This window comes from Taudactylus pleione, unplaced genomic scaffold, assembly GCF_031769625.1.
Source record: "Taudactylus pleione unplaced genomic scaffold, aTauple2 ptg000129l, whole genome shotgun sequence".
Lineage (NCBI taxonomy): Eukaryota > Metazoa > Chordata > Amphibia > Anura > Myobatrachidae > Taudactylus > Taudactylus pleione.
The window spans coordinates 11,697,752-11,716,467 of NW_028284531.1; the positions used below are offsets into that span (position 1 = coordinate 11,697,752).

The 18,716-nt window shown below is 43.9% G+C and overlaps 1 protein-coding gene across 1 annotated transcript in view; it reads left to right on the forward strand.

The window, feature by feature from the left end:
- Positions 1-18,716, forward strand: part of EFL1 (elongation factor like GTPase 1) — a 363,676-nt gene that overhangs the window by 57,904 nt on the left and 287,056 nt on the right. Inside the window, exons 10-11 of the mRNA XM_088472852.1 lie at positions 4,905-5,041; positions 11,054-11,176. Of these exons, the coding sequence (XP_088328978.1) occupies positions 4,905-5,041; positions 11,054-11,176 (260 nt within the window). The remainder of the gene's footprint in view (positions 1-4,904; positions 5,042-11,053; positions 11,177-18,716) is intronic.

The window sequence follows — 18,716 nt, forward strand, 5'->3', positions numbered from 1 at the left end:
CTATAAAATCAAGAATCTAATTCTCTCAGTTTGTTATAGTCTGCTTCATATAAATTAATGAGCTCATAGTAAACATCAAGATTTAGACTCAAGCTGATAAAAGTGGGAATTAGCTCTAACACCAGATCTATTAAGTTGTGGCATATTGATTGTGTAGTTCATAATAGAACTATTTGGGTCAGTGCTTCGCAGGATGGCATTAGCCTTCATAATTATACTATTGGGGTCAGCACTTCATAGGATGGCATTAGCCTTTTTTGATGGTTTAAAGTTAACTTTTGGACAAAATTTATTTAAAACCGCAGAGAGCTGGAGTAAGACGTGAGTCTTAAATCTCTTCAGTCTAATTATCCTGTTTATCCATCCTGTGGCTACCCTGAGGCTCCTTCTTACCTTTTGCATTGCTGGATATCTTCGTGCTGCCCTGGGGGTGCTTCTGCTCAGCTCCAAGTCTCCGTGTCGCTCTCCTGTGCCATGCTGTGTTGGGGCCTGCATTATCTCCAGACGCCTGTCTACCATTGTAGTGACCTTCTGCCTGCTGCACCGCTGTCTTGTGGGACTCCTCTCAGTGGCCTCTAGCTCTGGATTGTACCCTGGTGTCACTCCGGATCCTGCTGTCCTCTGGAGTCTTTTACTGCGTGAGCCCCTGGGGCGCTGTATCCCCCACTGTCCTTCCCGGCCTGCCGCCATTTTAGTTTTCTGAGGGTCCAGATTGCTGGTGGATCCTGTTGAAGCTGCTGGGGTCGCTTATTGCCCCTGAGTTCCGCGGCGCTGGACTCCCGCTGCGCTCTTCTGCCCTTGGTGCACTGGTGTCTGTTCCTGTCTGCCTCCTATGGTTGCAACTGCAGCTGAAATTGCTGTTTTGCCTAGCTGCTACTGAGGTGATGGATTTCCTACAATGCCCTGGGCTCACTGTGACTGAGGTACCCTTGCCTTTCTCCTTGTTTGCTGCTCCAGTTTTTCTACTCTGATGGTCAGTGCTACCCTGTGAGATTGTATTGCTCACTTACACCTGCTTCATTCTGCTCTGCTGACCTGCTCCAATATAAGATCCTGTTTCAGCTGTTGCATCCGCTCCCTTTTTCCCTAGTCTCCTATTCAGTGATACCATCTGGACTGTTGTTCGGTTACTGATACTTAACTACTGTTACAGTCCTCTCCTGCTGTGACAGTTTGTGTGCACCACGAAGAGACTCCTTCAGCTCGTTACCGAGTCAGACAGGAGGGTGGCAGCTCAGGAGCAGAACTGCATGCTGAATTCTCTCTTTTACGTCAAGTTCTGTCACATCTTGGCATCTCTGAGGGTGTAGTACCTATAGGAAATTGTCTGTCATTGAAATATTTTTTTCTTTAGTTTTATCCTATATACATATTTCTTCTTCATTCGTATTTAATTGCTTCCAAGGTTATGTTATCCTTATTTAGTTTTACTGCTTAATCTTTCTTTGTTTTAGTTTTTTTTTTTTTGGGTAGGTTAATGTATTTCTTATTTTTGGCAGTCTTTTGTTGTCCCTTAGAGCCTGTGCTGAATACACCTTAATTTTACGGTACACGGGAATAGCTGCCCCCATGTCTTTATAATGTAGTGCAGTTGGGGAAGAGTTGTTTATTAGGGGGTCCAGGTATGCCGTAAATTGGAGGTATGGTCATACAGGGTGGGGGGACATGGGGGAATGGTTGATAATTGTATTCGGATGTATGTTTGGTGATGATGGCTAGTATATACATCGTAAGTTTCTCTGTATTGATTTGATATTTGCTTGCTTCACGGCAGCCTTCTGTACATAGGTCCACATTAGAATGGCTTGGTTTGATGTTAGGTGCTGGGGTCTAGATTTATTGCCCTTATCCCTTTTATAAGGCTGGCTTTATATTTGTCACACTACGTGTTGCGTGGGCCTGGATGGCGCCTTCAGGTTGGCTATGGTATACCGACTGCTTAAACGCCGCCGGTTCTAATCCCGACCCTGGAAGCCCGACAGATCAAAATCCTGACACCGGCTGGTAAGTATATTTAATCCTCCCCTCCCTTGGGGGTGGTGCCTAACCCTAAGTGCCCACCGTGGTGCCTAAACCTAACCCTCCCAGGGTGGTACCTAACCCTAAGTCCCCCCTTTTCCTAGCCTAAACCTAACCCTCCCCCAGCGGCTAACTGCTCACAACGCCCGGCTTAACTACGTTCGGTATGCCGAGCGTTGGGATTTCGGCATGGGGATAATGATAGGTGTCGGCATTTAGATGCCTATCTTTAGTCCCATGCCGGGATTCTGTAGATCAGCATTACGATCACCGGCATCCTGACTAAGTCCCGGCGCCTTCAGGTACCGGTTTCACCACTATTATCCTGTATGGGGTTTTAATATCTCTGTTTTGTGTAATACCTACAAGCTATGCTTTGTTTTAAGTTACTAAATATCATTGAGTTGCTCTTTTTTTATGCTTTATTTAATGTCTTGCTTCTATCTGGCCTATCCTCTATTTGTCCTTATCTTTCAGAGAGCTCAGAGTTCATCTTTAAAAAAAATATCTATCTGCCTATCATCTGTCTATCTAATGTCCTGACTGACTGATCAACGCCCAGCCCAAACCCCTAGAAACATGAAATTGGGGAGTACATTCCTTCCATGACGTAGGTGGCCACTAAGAAGGGAGTTTTTGAAATTCGACTCCAAAGGGGGTCAAAAAGGCTAAAATGTTTCCTGCCTGACTGAATCATCGTGGCTGCAGCACAGTTCATATTCAAACACCAACTGTCATCCCTAGTGTTGCCAAACATCACTGGCAGTTGGTGTGGCTCCCCTATTTGAATAGTGAGGGAGAGGAATAAGTTACTACAGGTGTGAGTGAGGGTAATGTGTTACTACAGGTGTGAGGGAAGAATTGTATTTCTACACAGGTGAGGGAGGGCAATGTGTTACTACAGAGGTGAGGGAGTGGAAAGTGTTGGTACACAGGTGAGGGAAGGTAATCTCTCATAGCAGTGATACATTACTATCGAGGTGAAGGATTAATGTGTTATTTGAGTGTGAGCTGGAAATAGATAGATAGGATATAAACTATACAGTATCTATCTACCTACAAAAGGAAGTCTGTGCACTCACGGTTATGAATCCAGCAGCAGGGGTGCTCTTCTCAGCTAGACCCAAAGTCCATCGTTTGCAAGTGTAGCCACAAATAATCATGTATAGGGAGGCACTTGCCACACTTCTCATTAGCAGTGTTTAATAAAGCATAGCGTTAATATCACAAATCTATATTGTACTTTGATATCTTGCACACCTAATGGTAATGCACAGTGTCTGGCTCTGGTGCCTTTTTTTAGGGTGAAAGCACCCCCAATGTAGAAAAAGCAGCACTCAGAGACTTCAGTCAGCAGTAAAGTGCAGGTGCTTTAATCAACGTTCCTGGGACATCCACTCCCTCCTCAGGATACACACAAAGTGATAAAAACATAAATCTTACCTTAAATACCCCATTACATAAGCATTCCTCAAGTGTAAGACGTGAATGCCAGAAACTAATCCGGTCGGCAACTTTTTGGTGCCATGCTAGACTCCAAGGTTTGCACAACGGAAGGGATTTCGGTCAGAGGGTGACCAAACGCCCGCTGTGAACTTGTCAACAAAAAATAGTTTGTGAAGTAACCATGGAAACTGCCTGATAAGAAAAGCGGCATCCACACAAACATCAACCGGGCTGAATATACAATAACCAGACTTGCAAGTATACACATCATAACTACACATTTCTAATGCTTTGAAAATATGGTGAATACAAATAAACTATTATCATGTAAAATAAGTTAAAAATGCACACAGCTGCCATGTTCTTACATAAACACCTAAAAATGCACTGTGTTATATGTTACAAATGACTGTAGCTTGGCAGCAAGAATGATTTAAGAATCCTAAAAATAAAGCACAGTAATTACATGAATATTTATGGGGAAAAAAAGGGCTGTACACATAGTGACCAACAGTCTAACTCACACCTTGGAGTCTAGTCCGTCACCCGGAATGGCATCCGGTCTGTTTTTTTTTTATCACTTTGTGTGTATAATGAGGTAGGGGCGAATGTCCCCAAATCGTTGATTAAGGTACCTGCACTTTACCGCTGATTGAAGTCTGAGTGCTGCTTTTTCTATAATTGAGATATATATCTCTCGTTGGTATGCACCAAAATGGAAAGGACAGCTCTTCCGGCAAGAGCTGTTTTTTGCGATACAGAGACTTCCGGGTTTATGACACAGACGTTACTCTGGCGCCCTTCTGCACCAGGACAGCCGCGCTGTGGGGGAGCTGCGAGGGATCTGATTGGACCTCTGGGTGTTCCGAAAAGAAGCCCATAGGCTTCTATTGGGTAACACCATCTAAAAATGGCGTTACCAACTGGGACGAAGTGATACATTCCTGTGCTTAATACATACATAAATACATAAATGCATACATAAATACATAAATACATACATAAATACATACATACATACTACTGCATTTCTGCCCTTAGTAAATTCCGCCCACACAATTAAAAAATGAAAAAACAGAGCTCAAACTTATTGTTTACTTGTTTTAGAATTTACTAAAATGTATTATTTATACAGTGCTTGCTGATCCCACAGTGCTTTAAATTTGTAAGCAAATAGAATACTAAAACAAGGCGCTTATTGCATGTTGGTCCAACCAGATTGCAGTAGGAAAAATTGGAACGTGGATGTGAATATGATTGAGGCACATAGCAATGGTGGTTTGCAGGTCAGATGGTTAAGAATAAATTTAGGTATTGAACTGTATAGAGAAGGGGAAGAAGATAGAACAGGTTAAATAATGTGTCTGAAGGGGTGAGGTTTTAGACATACAGTATATGGTGCCTATGATAAAAGTTGTTTTTCTTCTGTTTTTTCCTAGGGAGAAGGAGAAAATTGACAAAATTGTCTCTTCTTTGGGACTGAAAACCAGTCCTCGTGAATCCCGCCACTCTGACCCAAAGGTCCATGTGAATGCGATTTGCAGTCAGTGGCTTCCAGTATCAGAGGCTGTTCTCAGTATCCTCTTTTTGAGCTACAATGCAGTGGGTAATCCATGCTAGATTCTGTGCCTGGGATAAGTGACAGTACCATTTTGTCTTTTATAAAAAATATATCCCAGCTCCTAGTGCAGGCTGGGTTATGGTGCAAAAGAAGCTTGAAAGCCTCTGATGTTGACATGTGGTAGCAATTGGCCATATGCAAAATTGCCATCAAGTTGCACTTTTATTTTTCAACTGTAGGTACCGTTAGTTACTCTGCTAGATTGTGTATCTTAACATCTAGGCTAAGTCTATTTGGTTTAGCTATTATTAAATAAACTAAGTTGCCATTTCCTTTAAAGAAGTCCTCACACTATATTTTATTTGTTTAAGTTGTCATCTGTCCATTACACTTGTTAAAGTAGCTGTCTGTTCAGCTGTGGTTACCCCTGCATTGAGTGCTGGGGGTCATTGGGCTATTTCATGTGAGGGGAGGGCAAGTATCTCAGAAACTGTGGCCAATCTGGGAATGTCAGAGCTCTGTTAATTGGATGAAAAGGGTAATCCTATGGAAAATTTATCCTTGTGGATACATCTGCGACTTACACAGGTTGTGACTTATGACACATTCTTGACCAATTATCTTCTATTTGGTTCCACAAGGGGTTTTGCTACACCTACACCATAAGGGGATGAACATACAGCATCATTACAAAGACAAGTTGACAAAGTCTGTAATATGTAATTGAAACCTGCAAATGACATAGTTACTGACCTCAAAAGGAGAAAGTGCCCTGTTGTAGAGAAACTGGGTGGACACAAATATGGAGAGTTGGCACAGATTAGTATTTGGACATTTAAGGGGAGCATGGTCAGCTTCTATGAAGATTTGTTGTGAGAGCACAGTGCATGGCAGGGTACTCTAGAGGTATGGAGCCGTGCGGTTGAAATCCTGGAGGTGGGTGAAAAAAGAAGTGGATCTGGGAAGCTGTGAGGAGTCTGTTGGCAAAGGAGAGTGTGAGTAGGAAATGTAAGTGGGTAGTCGTTGAGAGCTTTGTAGGTGAGAGGAGTTTGCACTACATTCTGAGTGAGATAGTGAGCCAGTTTAGTGACAGCCATAGGAAAATTGGCAGGCAGAAGAGTTCAGGATAGACTTGGGGGGTGGGAGTTGGGGGCATTGATAGGCTAGTGAGTAGTTTACAGTAGTCTAGGCGAGAAAAAAAAGGCTTTAATAAGGGTTTCAGTGGCTTCCAGATTGAGATCGGGTCCAATCCTGGAAATATTTATGGAGGTGGAAATGACAGGATATGGAGAGGGACTGAATGTAGGTGAGAATCGCTGATGACACCAAAACAGAGGTTTGGGGTACAGAGGAATGAGAGATATTGTCGACGAGGGGAAGAGAAGGGAACCTTGGTGGGAGGAAAGATGGTTATTAAAGTTCCTGAGAGGTTCATTCTTAAAAAGTGATGGATTATTTAAGAGGGGATGTTCAACAGGCAGGTGGCGACATGTGAGTGATCGTGAGAACAGATGTAAATTTGAGTGGTGTCGTCAGGCTGAATTTTTTGAGATATAGGGATATATTTACTAGAGTGTGGGTATTTAGAGTTCCTGCACTTTAGTAAATATACCCCTATTTCTCAAAAAATTCAGCTTGACTCCTTCCTGGGAAATTTTCGGGAAATGTGCCTGGGACCCCCCTAAAGATGTCAAGCCATGGGGGATCACTTATGCGTACCCCCATTTTTGCCTGCTGAAGGAAGTCGGGTTTGTAATAGCCGCAGCAGGTGCATATTTGCGGCTATGAAGAGGTGGTGAAGAATAGCACTTAGGAATAGTTACATATTTATTTTTTTAAATCTATCAAATTTGGGGTATAAGAAAATGGGGGTAAGCATATTTTTAAGTTCCTAAAGTGCATTTTGAAAATTCTTCAAAAATGCACCTGCCACTACCACCCAAATACTTTTAAACACCTGCTGCATACTTCGGAACCCCCCTGAATTAATTTATTTATTTAAAAGCTTGTTCCCCATTTTTTTTATATATTTTTTTTAAACCCCAAAATGTACATTTTTTTTTGGGTGTCCCTATTTTATGTTTAAACTTTTTTTTGACACAGTTCATTCTTAGGGGCTATTTCCAGGGTGCAGGCTATTTTTTTTATTTTTTTAAGCCTGCACCCCTAAACCCCAATTCTGCACTTTTTTTCGCCATGTAAAACATGGTGAAAACTTATCCCTGTTTTTTTTTTCAAAGACTTTTTTCGCACCGGCGAAAAGTCTTTGAAATTGAATACGGGGATAATTAAAACAGGTGAAAATTACATCATCTGTGATAAATTATCGCCGATTCCGACATTTCGCTTCAATTTGAATATGACCCTGTGAGTTATAAAGTTGAATCAGAGCAAGGTGCAGAACGGGATCTCCTGTTTGAAGATTGTCCTAGAAAAGGCAGGGTGTTTCCAGTTCATAAAGTCATGAAATATATGGGGGGTGGATCCAATTTGCCACGGGGTAACCCATTGATTTAGTGGTTTACATGTTAATCCCCTTTTGATCGTGTGAAGAAAATGCAATTTCACTAAATAATGTTTCCCTGCGAGGCATGGGTAATTCCCCCATGGTGTTAAAAGAATGGCAGAATCTGGACAAATGTCAGAGTAATTTGTCTAGGATGGAACCAGTGGCGTCACAATGGGGGTGTGGACTGCGCCAGGTATCGCCCTCCGAGGGGGTGACACCAAAATGCCGGCTCCTCGGTGTCAGGGAGTCTGGCACTGCACACTAAAATCACAGTGCAGCTCCCGGCTCCTGGTCACTGTGGAGGAGCCAGCACTGCAGGGGAGAGTCTCTGAGGGCAGCCCGGCTTCTCCGGGGAGTACTGGGCAATCCCCCAGAGTGATGAAACCGGGGTGTATACCGTGAGGACACCCCCCCCCACAGTGAGGACACACCCCTTTTGGATGGGGTTTTACTAGACGCACTGGATGTCACCAACCCCAGTGCTACCACTGAATATAACTTATGTACCCTGTTATAGGTGAGGAATTCAGAGCCACCATCCCATTGGAAGATGGAGCCTCCTTTAAAGATCCTTGGATAAGAAAATGGAGGGTTATCTCAAGAGTTTACATACATCTACAGTAACCACGCTAAGTTCAGGCATAGCAGTAACATCCATCTCATGCAGAAGGCGGTTGAATATCTGTGTGAATTATCATTAGATGTATCATTCTCTGCAAGATCTGTGGATCAGTGGTGGCTAGAAGAGCGCTTTGGTTATGCCCATGGTTGGCGGATGTACATTCTAATCTAGTTTGGCTATACTTCCTTTTGAAGGTTCTCTTGTTTGGCGACAAATTAGAATCCATGATTCAAAAGTTGACTGGTGGGAGATCAAGTAGATTACCACAGGACAAGAAGATTAAATATCCACCTCCCTTTTCAGCAAGACAACAATAGAAGGAAAATAAATGGGACAAATTAATGCTGGATGTTGTCGTGCACGGCTACAAAATAGAGTTCAATAAAGTCCGTTAAAAGAATGTAATGGTCATGTCAAAAACACCACAACAAATCTGTGAGACTGTTCTCTACAGCCTTATGTAAAGTTCCAAGTGATTACAAGTGTGCCCCCATGCACAGAGGAGCAGGTTTTTATTCACGCCTATTTCTGATAAGTATTCAGGTGTGTTAAGTATTAGATCTAAGGCATCTAAGCAAGTATGTCCAGGTAAAGCATTTTCAGATGGAGACAAGTCACTCCTGAACGAAATAAAGGCAAATTCTTGATTTCTATAGACCTCCAAGATGCCTTTTTCTGTATTCCCGTTGGCAGACAGCATCAAGCTTCTCTCAGGTTCTGTATCCTGGGCAACCATTATCACTTTACTTGCCTCCCGTTTGATCTGTCGACCTCACCGAGAACTTTTGAACAATTAAGAAATCAGAAATGATCAATACCTTGATGATCTCCTGGTCGGAGGAGAACCAAATCAGATCGTTAAGACCAGAGTAAAGCAAGTAATTCTATATCTTCAAGGCAATGGGTGTCTAATAAATTGGAGAAGAGACAGTTAATTCCATCACAGCACATCAAGTTTCTGTGGGTACAGATAGACACCATGCATGATTCAGTGGCACTCTCAGAAATAAGGTGCATTAAGATCCAGGCGTTGTCAGCTCATACAGTCACAACGTAGAATCCAGATACGCACAGCGCTTGGGTTACTAGGAATGTTTTCCTCAACCCTGGATACTGTGCCATGGGCAAAATTGTTTACAGATGTGTCCTTACACTCTGGCTTCAGTTGTGCCAAACAGCCCCTCTCGGCGTGCAAGGTCCTGTGTAAATTGGCCGTGCCAAGTGTCTTTCACTCAAAATGTGTGTCTTACACAAATAAAACAACTGGAAGAGGCAAAACAACTTTGCTTGTTTGCACTGATCAATTGGATGTACAACATTTGTACATGTGTGTGCGATGGAGTCTGAATCTGTATACGCAGTGCTACAATGCAGCAGCTTTTTCTCACGTCAAGTTACGCAAAATTGAAAGATGAAGACGGTGTGCTAACACTTCTCACAGAGGCTTAGTTGTGCTGGACAGCTCACAACGTATGGTGTATGAGGACACATCTGTAGGTATGCTTGCTGCTGTTAATTTGACATCATTTATGTGCTTTCCATTAATGTATTGCAGCAGCTCCCTGTAGTTCTAATGTTAATATTGGGGTTTCTGTTTGTTGTGCTGGCATTAATAACTGCAGTGATTTTCCAGTTCAGGGCTCATTAAATAGGTTTACACTTTACTCTAGCTCTATTTTATGTGTTTATCCATAACCTCTATGGTGCAGACTAGTGTGAGCCAGCTAAAAGTAAGTACCTAATTTGAACTGGAATATCTTGGCTGCTGCATCGGCCAACAAAGGTTAGACACGTTTTCTCACTATATTTGGCAGAGTGTTTTTTCTGCACTTATCTAGAGAATGAATGATAGAAGTCTGTGTTAACAGCTGGTGTTATTAAAATATAAATTCACTGCCACTAAATCCTAGCACGATGCCAATCCACAGTCTGGATATACTGCAGCTACTGCCAGACCATTTCCGTAATTAAACTGTTACTTTAGCTTTTTTTCTTCCATGTACTACCCCATTTTTGTCTATTATTACTATTAATATTAAGGCCCTGATTCAGACCCACTCGCAAGCGGCTGTCCGCTCGCAAGTGGGTCGATGGTCTGCACTGAGCATGCGCACGACGGAGGGAGCTCCGTCGTGCGCATGTGCCAGACGCGACGAGCGAAGGAAAGTCCTTCGCTCGTTGTGTCTGATCAAAGGGGGCGTGCTGTCGATGTTGATTGACAGCACGCCCCCTTTGGTGGGCGTGCCGGGGGCGTGCCTCCCTGACGGGGGCGTTCCCAAGGGAACGCCTCCCGTCAGAAGCCGGCCCACTGACATCACTAGTGATGTCAGTGGGAGTGATTTTGGCTCTGATAGAGCCAAAATCACTCCTGGCCTTGCGGTTGAAAACCTCAACCGCAGGCTCCGGCTCGCAGTTTCGATGGTCGCGATGGTCACGACCATCGCGGCCATCAAACTGCACGCTCGTATAGGCTGTGGGTGGTGACCCACAGCTATACGAGCGTCCAGGGGGACGCTCCATAGTTATGGAGGACTGCCCTCATTCAGAGCGTGCGCTCTGCTCAGAGCGTACGGCTCTGAATGAGGGCCTAAGTTTTTAATTTATTTTAGCTAGTGTGTTCCTATGAATGCCACCACACTTGTATACGAATACAGGTATAATCTATGGCACTTCCATATAGTAAAATAGAATATCTAATGCAATCTGTGTTCTATTGTAGGATATGTAAGTGCCATAGATAATATCAAAACATTTTTACTGTTTGTTATAGTCTATTTTGGAATCAATCGATATAAGTCGATAGATACCTGGGATTGGGAATCTAGACAAATGTTATGCAGCCTTGTAGTAATGGCAGACGTGGCTTGCTGTATGAATCCTTTACCACTACTGTTAGACATGGTGTGCAGGAAGCTTCCCAGCCCCCTGGATAACTCCGCGGAGAGAGTGGAAAAGCTGCTATGTGCTGGCTCCCGGCGCTTTGATTCCTTGCCCCCACAGACACAACAGCTCAAAGACTGTGAGTAATAATATTGTATGATGTTCTCTTCCATATTATATCAGGCTTTAACTTTTTCCATTTGAATGCTGAATATAATTTATACGTATTGGTTTTTCAGTACAGAATGCCTTTGACCTATTAACACTTTGTGGCTGCTAGACGCGTAGTTTGATTAATGATGTAAGGTGAAATATCTGCATATGGCTCCCGCTGGCTGTGACCCACTTGGCCAGTTTGCTATGCTACATTATTTCACTTCCAATGCATTTTACTATTCTGTTTGTTTTATGTATCTGCTATGTTTTTTGTAGACAACACAAAAGTAAATGTTGTTTGTAACCTAGGGCCTGATTCAGAGAGGTATGCTATAGCACAGCCTTTGTAGGCAGCGGCTGTGCTAATATATGCAAAAGCCGCAAGAGGCTCCTTAGTTAAATAATAAGCCGCCCAGTGCCGGCTTCTTTCATCCGCTGCATCGGATCAACAGCGTGAACATCGGCCGTCTGAGTAACCCTTATGTTACTCTTGATGTCCGGAAATATCACGCTGCCGGGGCCAGTGAAGATGTGTTCAAGGACGCAGCCACTGGCTTCAGCAAACCCAGAAAATGGGGCTGACACCCCCCCCCTGTTTTCTGGAATGCTCCTTTTGCCAGCACTGTGTCAATGATGCTGCAGCTTAGGGGCAACAGATCTGCACACGCACAGTGCAGCTCATGCACATGCGCAGATCATTTAACATTGGAGACTTATGTAAAAAGCAGCTTTACGGAAATCTCTAAATTAGGCCCATAGTTCTTAACATACTTTAAATAAAATAAATAAATATATATATATATATATATATATATATATATATATATATATATATATATATATATATATATATAATATATAAATATTTTTTTATTTCATTATTTTTTTGCCACTAGCTGTTTTTGAAGCATAGAGCTTAGGTCTCATGAAGGGAAATCAAATCTATTATTGGTAAGGTTTGTCCTAGTGATGTCACTGATTATCAGATTGAAGCACTGCTTTCTCACAAATACTGGCACAGCCTCTGCTGTGTGTAGGAAACTAGTTCACTAAAAGGGAACATACACATTGACATCAGGGCTGTGGTTTTGCTCTACCTGTGGAGAACGCATCTTGGACTGATGTAGCCATATTGGTGCATTGATCATTAAGGTAGATGTTACGTCCCTAGCACTTCCAGCACCTAACCCTAACCCTCCCTTCCCCTAGCCTGACCCTAACCCTCCCAGGGGGGTGCCTAACCCTAAGTCCCCCCCGGGGACCCTAAATCTAACCCTCCCAAGCCCAGCATCACTTCGATCGGGTTGCCGGGCGTCGGTTTTCCGCTGTCGGTTTTAATGACAGGCGTCTAGATTTAGACGCCTGTCAGTACCACACCGGGATTATAACGTCTGGAAGCCGGCGGTCGGGATTTAGACCGTTGGCTTCCAAACTACATCCCCTGTTGATACTGCATAACCTCCCCTGCTAGCTGTTTTCTCAATGCATCCTGATTTTCTGCCTGTATTGACTTATACTGGGACATATAGTCAAACATGATGCTGATGACCTACTGATTTGATTACACTATCTTTTTATTTGTGTATGATGCACCATTTGAGCTTGTAACCTGCTTCTATCCCGTATATATGGAAGTACGGCTGGAACGTCAGACCAGCAATGTACTAGCAATTCTTTTATATCTTCTTTTGGCTCCTGCAACTTTAAAGTTTATTTTGAACAAATTATATGGCACTCTTTGCTGTGATGGCCTTGTATTCATTTTATTTGGAAGGCTACATTGGCATTATATTTTTTTTGTGTGTTTTCCCATCTTATTATGGGGCAATTCCACAAAATTATGGACATATAGCCTAAAACATAAGTCAACACAGGTACAAGATGTTGGCATTATAATCAGTTAAAGTGATCTATTTTACTAATAGAGGAAAATAATGTTGATTTGTGATCTAGTACCTAATATTAGAGCTCTTTAAACTATGTGTTCACAGAATGAAAACCATATTGATCAAGCTTTCATTCATTTGCAAATATGAATATGCATATCCTGAAAATATGTGTTTGATTATCACGTATATCAATGTCGGGGTTAATATAATACAATAAGGCAATTTTACAGCCATAAATAAATCTCTCTTGTTGATATGGTTACAACAGTAAAGGTGATTCAGTAAACTAAAAAGTTTGATTATTCAAATTTTTAGATATTACCTCAAAATTTAGATTTATATTAGTTTCTAAATACAAACTCCTATTTAAAAGGAGATGGTCCTAACATTTTATTTTTTTCCAGGCTGTAATTTGAGGCAACAGAAGCACTTTACAGTGTTCACACTAGATCTGGCGCCAGACCTAGAAAGGGTTACTTCTGAGCACGCCCGAAAAGGGGATGTGGCCACGAGAAAAGAGGTTGTGTCTTTAAGATGCGTCCACTTTTCATCACTCTTGGGGGCGCACCCAGCACTTACGGACATGCCGGGCTGCCCCCAAGTTCTCCCCTAAAAGAGCATGTGCCCGGCACCTATTCACCAGTAGTGATTGCTGCTCCTCTATTTTTTCCACCCGTGGGACACTGCGGCCCGCGGGTGGGAACGGCATCCGATAGGTTGCTTTAGCAGGGCATCGCCAAAAAGGTAGGGTGCATTCTGCCCTCTTGAAATCGGGCATGGCTTGGCGCCCTGCTAAAACAGCCTAGTGGGAACGCTAGCTTTATTTTTGGTAACAGAATCGCACTAGGTTGCCTCTTTAATCAGTAAGTAGATCTAAAGAGGAAGTGCCACCATTTATACAGCTGATCTTGGTCATTGATAGCGCAGGCTACAATTAACCATGTGCTGAGTAATTGTTTACATAATCCTGAACAAGAGTGTTGGATATTATTCTAAATGTCTTTGAAGTTTTGAACATATTTCTGGTGAGTGTAAAGCGGGGCTCAACAAAACCCGGGGGCCAGGTCGCCATGGCGACCAGATTTGGTTGCCTGGCGACCAGGTTTTCAGCAACCCCCGGGTCCTGTAGTGCAATCCGCGAGCGCGGTCCACACTACAGAGTAACAAACATACAGCCGTCAGCGACTGCCAAGACTCATTGGCTGCGGCATCGTCCACGGAGTGAGCCGGCTTGGAGCTCACTCATGAGCTCCACCTTCCGGCTCACCCCGCAGCAGGTTGGGAGAGACGTCATTACGTCTCTCCCATAGTGCAGAGCGGCCAGGAGGAGCGGACAGCGGCGGTCGTCGGCAGGAGCGGGGATCAGGTAAGTTGCGTTTTTTCTTTTAAGGGGCACTGCATAGGGGGGATGGCCGCTACTGTAGGGACACTGCATAGGTGGGGGTGGCTGCTACTGTAGGGACACTGCATAGGTGGGGGTGGCTGCTACTGTAGGGACACTGCATAGGTGGGGGTGGCCGCTACTGTAGGGACACTGCATATTGGGGGTGGCCATTACTGGGGACACTATGGGGGGGGTCACTGCATAGGGGGGACTACTACTCTGGGCAATGCATATGGGGGGGCACTGATTAAAGGGGCACTACATAAGGGAACCACTACTGGGGGCACTGCAGAGGGGGAATTACTACTGGGGGTACTGCAGAGGGGGGATTACTACTGGGGACACTGCAGAGGGGGGATTACTACTGGGGCACCCCGTTAGTGGTGTGGCCATGGGGGTTGGTTGTCAGGGGCGTAGGTGCTCAGTAATGCTTCCCGGGGGGTAAGGGGGGGGTCTGGCTCCTACACTTTCATCCTGGCTCCTAAATTTTAGAAAAATTTGTCAAGCCTTGGTATAAAGCATATAATTTTACCTCTACCTACTATTTCACTTTATAAAGAGGCATAATTAGCAGTTCAGAAGTTAAAGTTGTTGCAGCACCACAATATCGATAACAGGGGACATTGTTTGTTTTTCTGTTCTAGATGCTTAGTAAAGGCTACATTTCATGAATGTACTACTTGGTTAGTCTTGATTTGTTTTGTATGGACCTAGTTGTAGCATACTTTGCCTCCTCTCCCGAAAGGTGCGGGAGTCTCATGATTTTTTTTTTTCTTTTTGGGTATTCCCCTGCACTCCTGGAAAAGTGGGCGTATCTCCAGCATCTTGCTCTCCACTATGAAGTGGGCCCGGGTAGGGAGATAATTGACTGCGATCGCAGGTCCGTATGGAGGGGTCGGGGCCAAATTGCAGTGAATCGCGTAGTTTTAGCTCCGTCCCCTCCCCACGGACCCAGGATTTGCACCATTTTGTCATAATGGGGGCGGAGCATAATATCTTGAGCGCCTGGCCCTGCTCCCTGAAGTGATCAGTTGAGTCTCCTCTATGGGCTTTTTTGCGGAGAGGAGAAACCAAAAGTAGACGAGTATGATTTGTAGTTGATATTTTTGATTTGCTCTTCTATGTATCTGAATCTAGGTTTGAATGTTTATGTCCACTTTTAAAAAAAAAAAAAAGTATTCCACCATGTTGATGCGTTCTAAATTGTGTAATTTTGTCCTTAGATATTTAGTTCAGTGAACCTCTTTCAGTGCTGCTCAGCACCCGGCGACTTAAAGGTCTGAACGCTAGTCGTTCAGACCTTCAAGTCTATAAATGGATAGGCCCCTTTAAGCTATTTGGATAATATTTTATATGGGGTTTATTGTGCGCTGCTGGGTTATGATGATTTGGTCACATTAGTGGTGGCAGTTGTATAATGAATAGAGTTTATATCGATGTAAAAAGGTGATTCCGTTAACGATGGAATTACCCTAGGGCAAAAATAGTTAACTGTCAGCTGACCTTAATCTGCTGAGGTTTTCCCACACTACAGCACCTGGTGTCTCTGCATCTTTACTACATCTGTAAAGCAAGTTACGGATAAAATTGGCGAATTATAAGTTGATCTATCAGTGATTGCGCTGAGTGACAAAATATGTGGGTCCCAGGGACCCTCCATTTAAGAAAAATGGGGTCCTATCTGACCATTTCTGGTTCCCATCATAATTTATGCTTTAGAGGTCCCCATATGTCCCTCAGACCTCTCCACATGCCACCACACATCCCCACATACCCTTAGAATGCCCATTTGATACCGCCAACAGCATCAGACCTCACATGCCCCTTAAATGCATGTTTAATGCCTCCATGATCCTACACATATGACTTGTATGTACACCAAACCCATAGTGAATAAGGCATTAGATAATAAATTAATGTGTGGTATATCCCAGAAAACTGTTTTTGGAGGTGGTATGGAAATATTAAGAACTACCAGGATACATGTTCAAAAGACCACAGCATATATTCATGATATCTGCTGCAATCCCCTAGTCTTCATGTTAGGGCAGGCAGGGGCCCTTTCAGAAAGGGACACTTCAGCGCGCACCCAAGAAGGGGCATGCTCACCAGAAAAGAGGGCGTGTCGTTGAGTGCCCCCTTTTCATCACTGTTGGGGGCGTGCCCAGCACTCACTGAGATGCTGGGCTGCCCCAAAGCTATCCCTGCAGTGTGAATAGATGCCATGCCAGACACTGCGGCTCTTGAGTGGAGACGGACGTTTTAGTGTTTCACAATATAGTGTCCCGTATTCACGTTACACCACCACAGTATTGCCCCTTATAAACACATTATGCCACGCAGTAATGCCCAGCCTTTACACATTATGCCACGCAGTAATACCCAGCCACTACACATTATGCGATGCAGTAATGCCCTTTACACATTATACCATGCAGTAATACCCAGCCTTTACACATTATGCCATGCAGTAATGCCCTTTACACTAGATTCCAGCACATAAAAAAAACTCCATATAATTGCAAGAGTGACTCCAGGATCAAAGGGCACAATTGATTGCATGCAAAAAGTCCCTATGCAGAATAATTTTGCATGCATGAAATCCCCAGCAGCCAGTAATAGTATAAGCAGTATCTATTAGGTGTCAAGCAGCTAGCTGATCTGGATAGTCAGCAGTGGCGGAACTAGAGTGTGGTGGGCCCAGGTGCAAGAATATGCGTTGGGCCCCCCTATGCAGTGCCCCCAGTAGCAATCCTCCCCCCATGCAGTGCCCTGTCGAAGTCAGAAAATATTTTAATACACTACAAAATAACTCATATCCCAGACATTAACATTAACTGGCATATTCTCATGGCATATTTCAAAAAGCCATAACCTGTGTGTATTTCTGTGATCTATACACATATACCACTTTCTTTTAAAGAACCTTATTCCATTCTATTGAAGTAACAAGTTCCAAGGTTTCGTAAACAATAAGGCTTGTTGTTCCCCCCCAGCAGACAGGGTGTCATAAAAGGTGATATTTATTCATCAGTTATCCTCCTTTGGTTATGTTTGATGTGTAAATAGGTATGGCATGCCTGAGGTCTTAAAACCAATATATATATATATATATATATATATATATATATATATATTAGGGGTGAGCGGGTTCGGATTTCTGAAATCCGAACCCCCCCGAGCCCCCCCGATCCGAGTCCGATCCGAGTCAGGCTCGACTTTTCCCGCCTGACTCGGATTCTGAAATCGAGGCAAAACGTCATCTTCCCGCCTTCCGAGTCTCGCGGGTTTTGGATCCTATATAAGGTACCCACGTCGGCGCCATTTTCTCACTCGGCTGTGGACAGTGAAGAGGGAGGGTGGGAGTTAGGGCTGTGTAGTGTAGTGTAGTGTAGTGCTGCTGTTGTCCACTACTTCAAAGTCCATAGGGGCTGGCTGTGTTGTGCTGTGCTGCTGTTGTTAATAGGGGCTGTGTCCACTACTTCAAAGTCCATAGGGGCTGGCTGGACTGTGTTGTGCAGTCAGTTCTCCATAGGGGCTGTGTCCACTCCAAAGTCCTGTGCAGTGTCCCAGTCCTAAAGAGGTGCTGTAGTGTTGTCCAGGGGGTGCTCTGTCCATCAGGGGTGCTCCCCCCAAGTGCTAAAAATATAATATATTTTCTGTGTTTGTGAATTGTGTGCGCAGTAGCCGCACGTGCATCAACAAAGTAGTGCCAAGCGTGCGCCTGTGTCATAAGTAAAGGGCCGGCTGGCTTGACCGTTAAAGGGTGCTGTAACCCCCGAAAGTACACTCCAGTCCAAACCAAAAAAAAATTATTTTCTGTGTTTGTGAATTGTGTGCGCAGTAGCCGCACGTGCATCAACAAAGTAGTGCCAAGCGTGCGCCTGTGTCATAAGTAAAGGGCCGGCTGGCTTGACCGTTAAGGGTGCTGTAACCCCCGAAAGTACACTCCAGTCCAAACCAAAAAAAAAATTATTTTCTGTGTTTGTGAATTGTGTGCGCAGTAGCCGCACGTGCATCAACAAAGTAGTGCCAAGCGTGCGCCTGTGTCATAAGTAAAGGGCCGGCTGGCTTGACCGTTAAGGGTGCTGTAACCCCCGAAAGTACACTCCAGTCCAAACCAAAAAAAAATTATTTTCTGTGTTTGTGAATTGTGTGCGCAGTAGCCGCACGTGCATCAACAAAGTAGTGCCAAGCGTGCGCCTGTGTCATAAGTAAAGGGCCGGCTGGCTTGACCGTTAAGGGTGCTG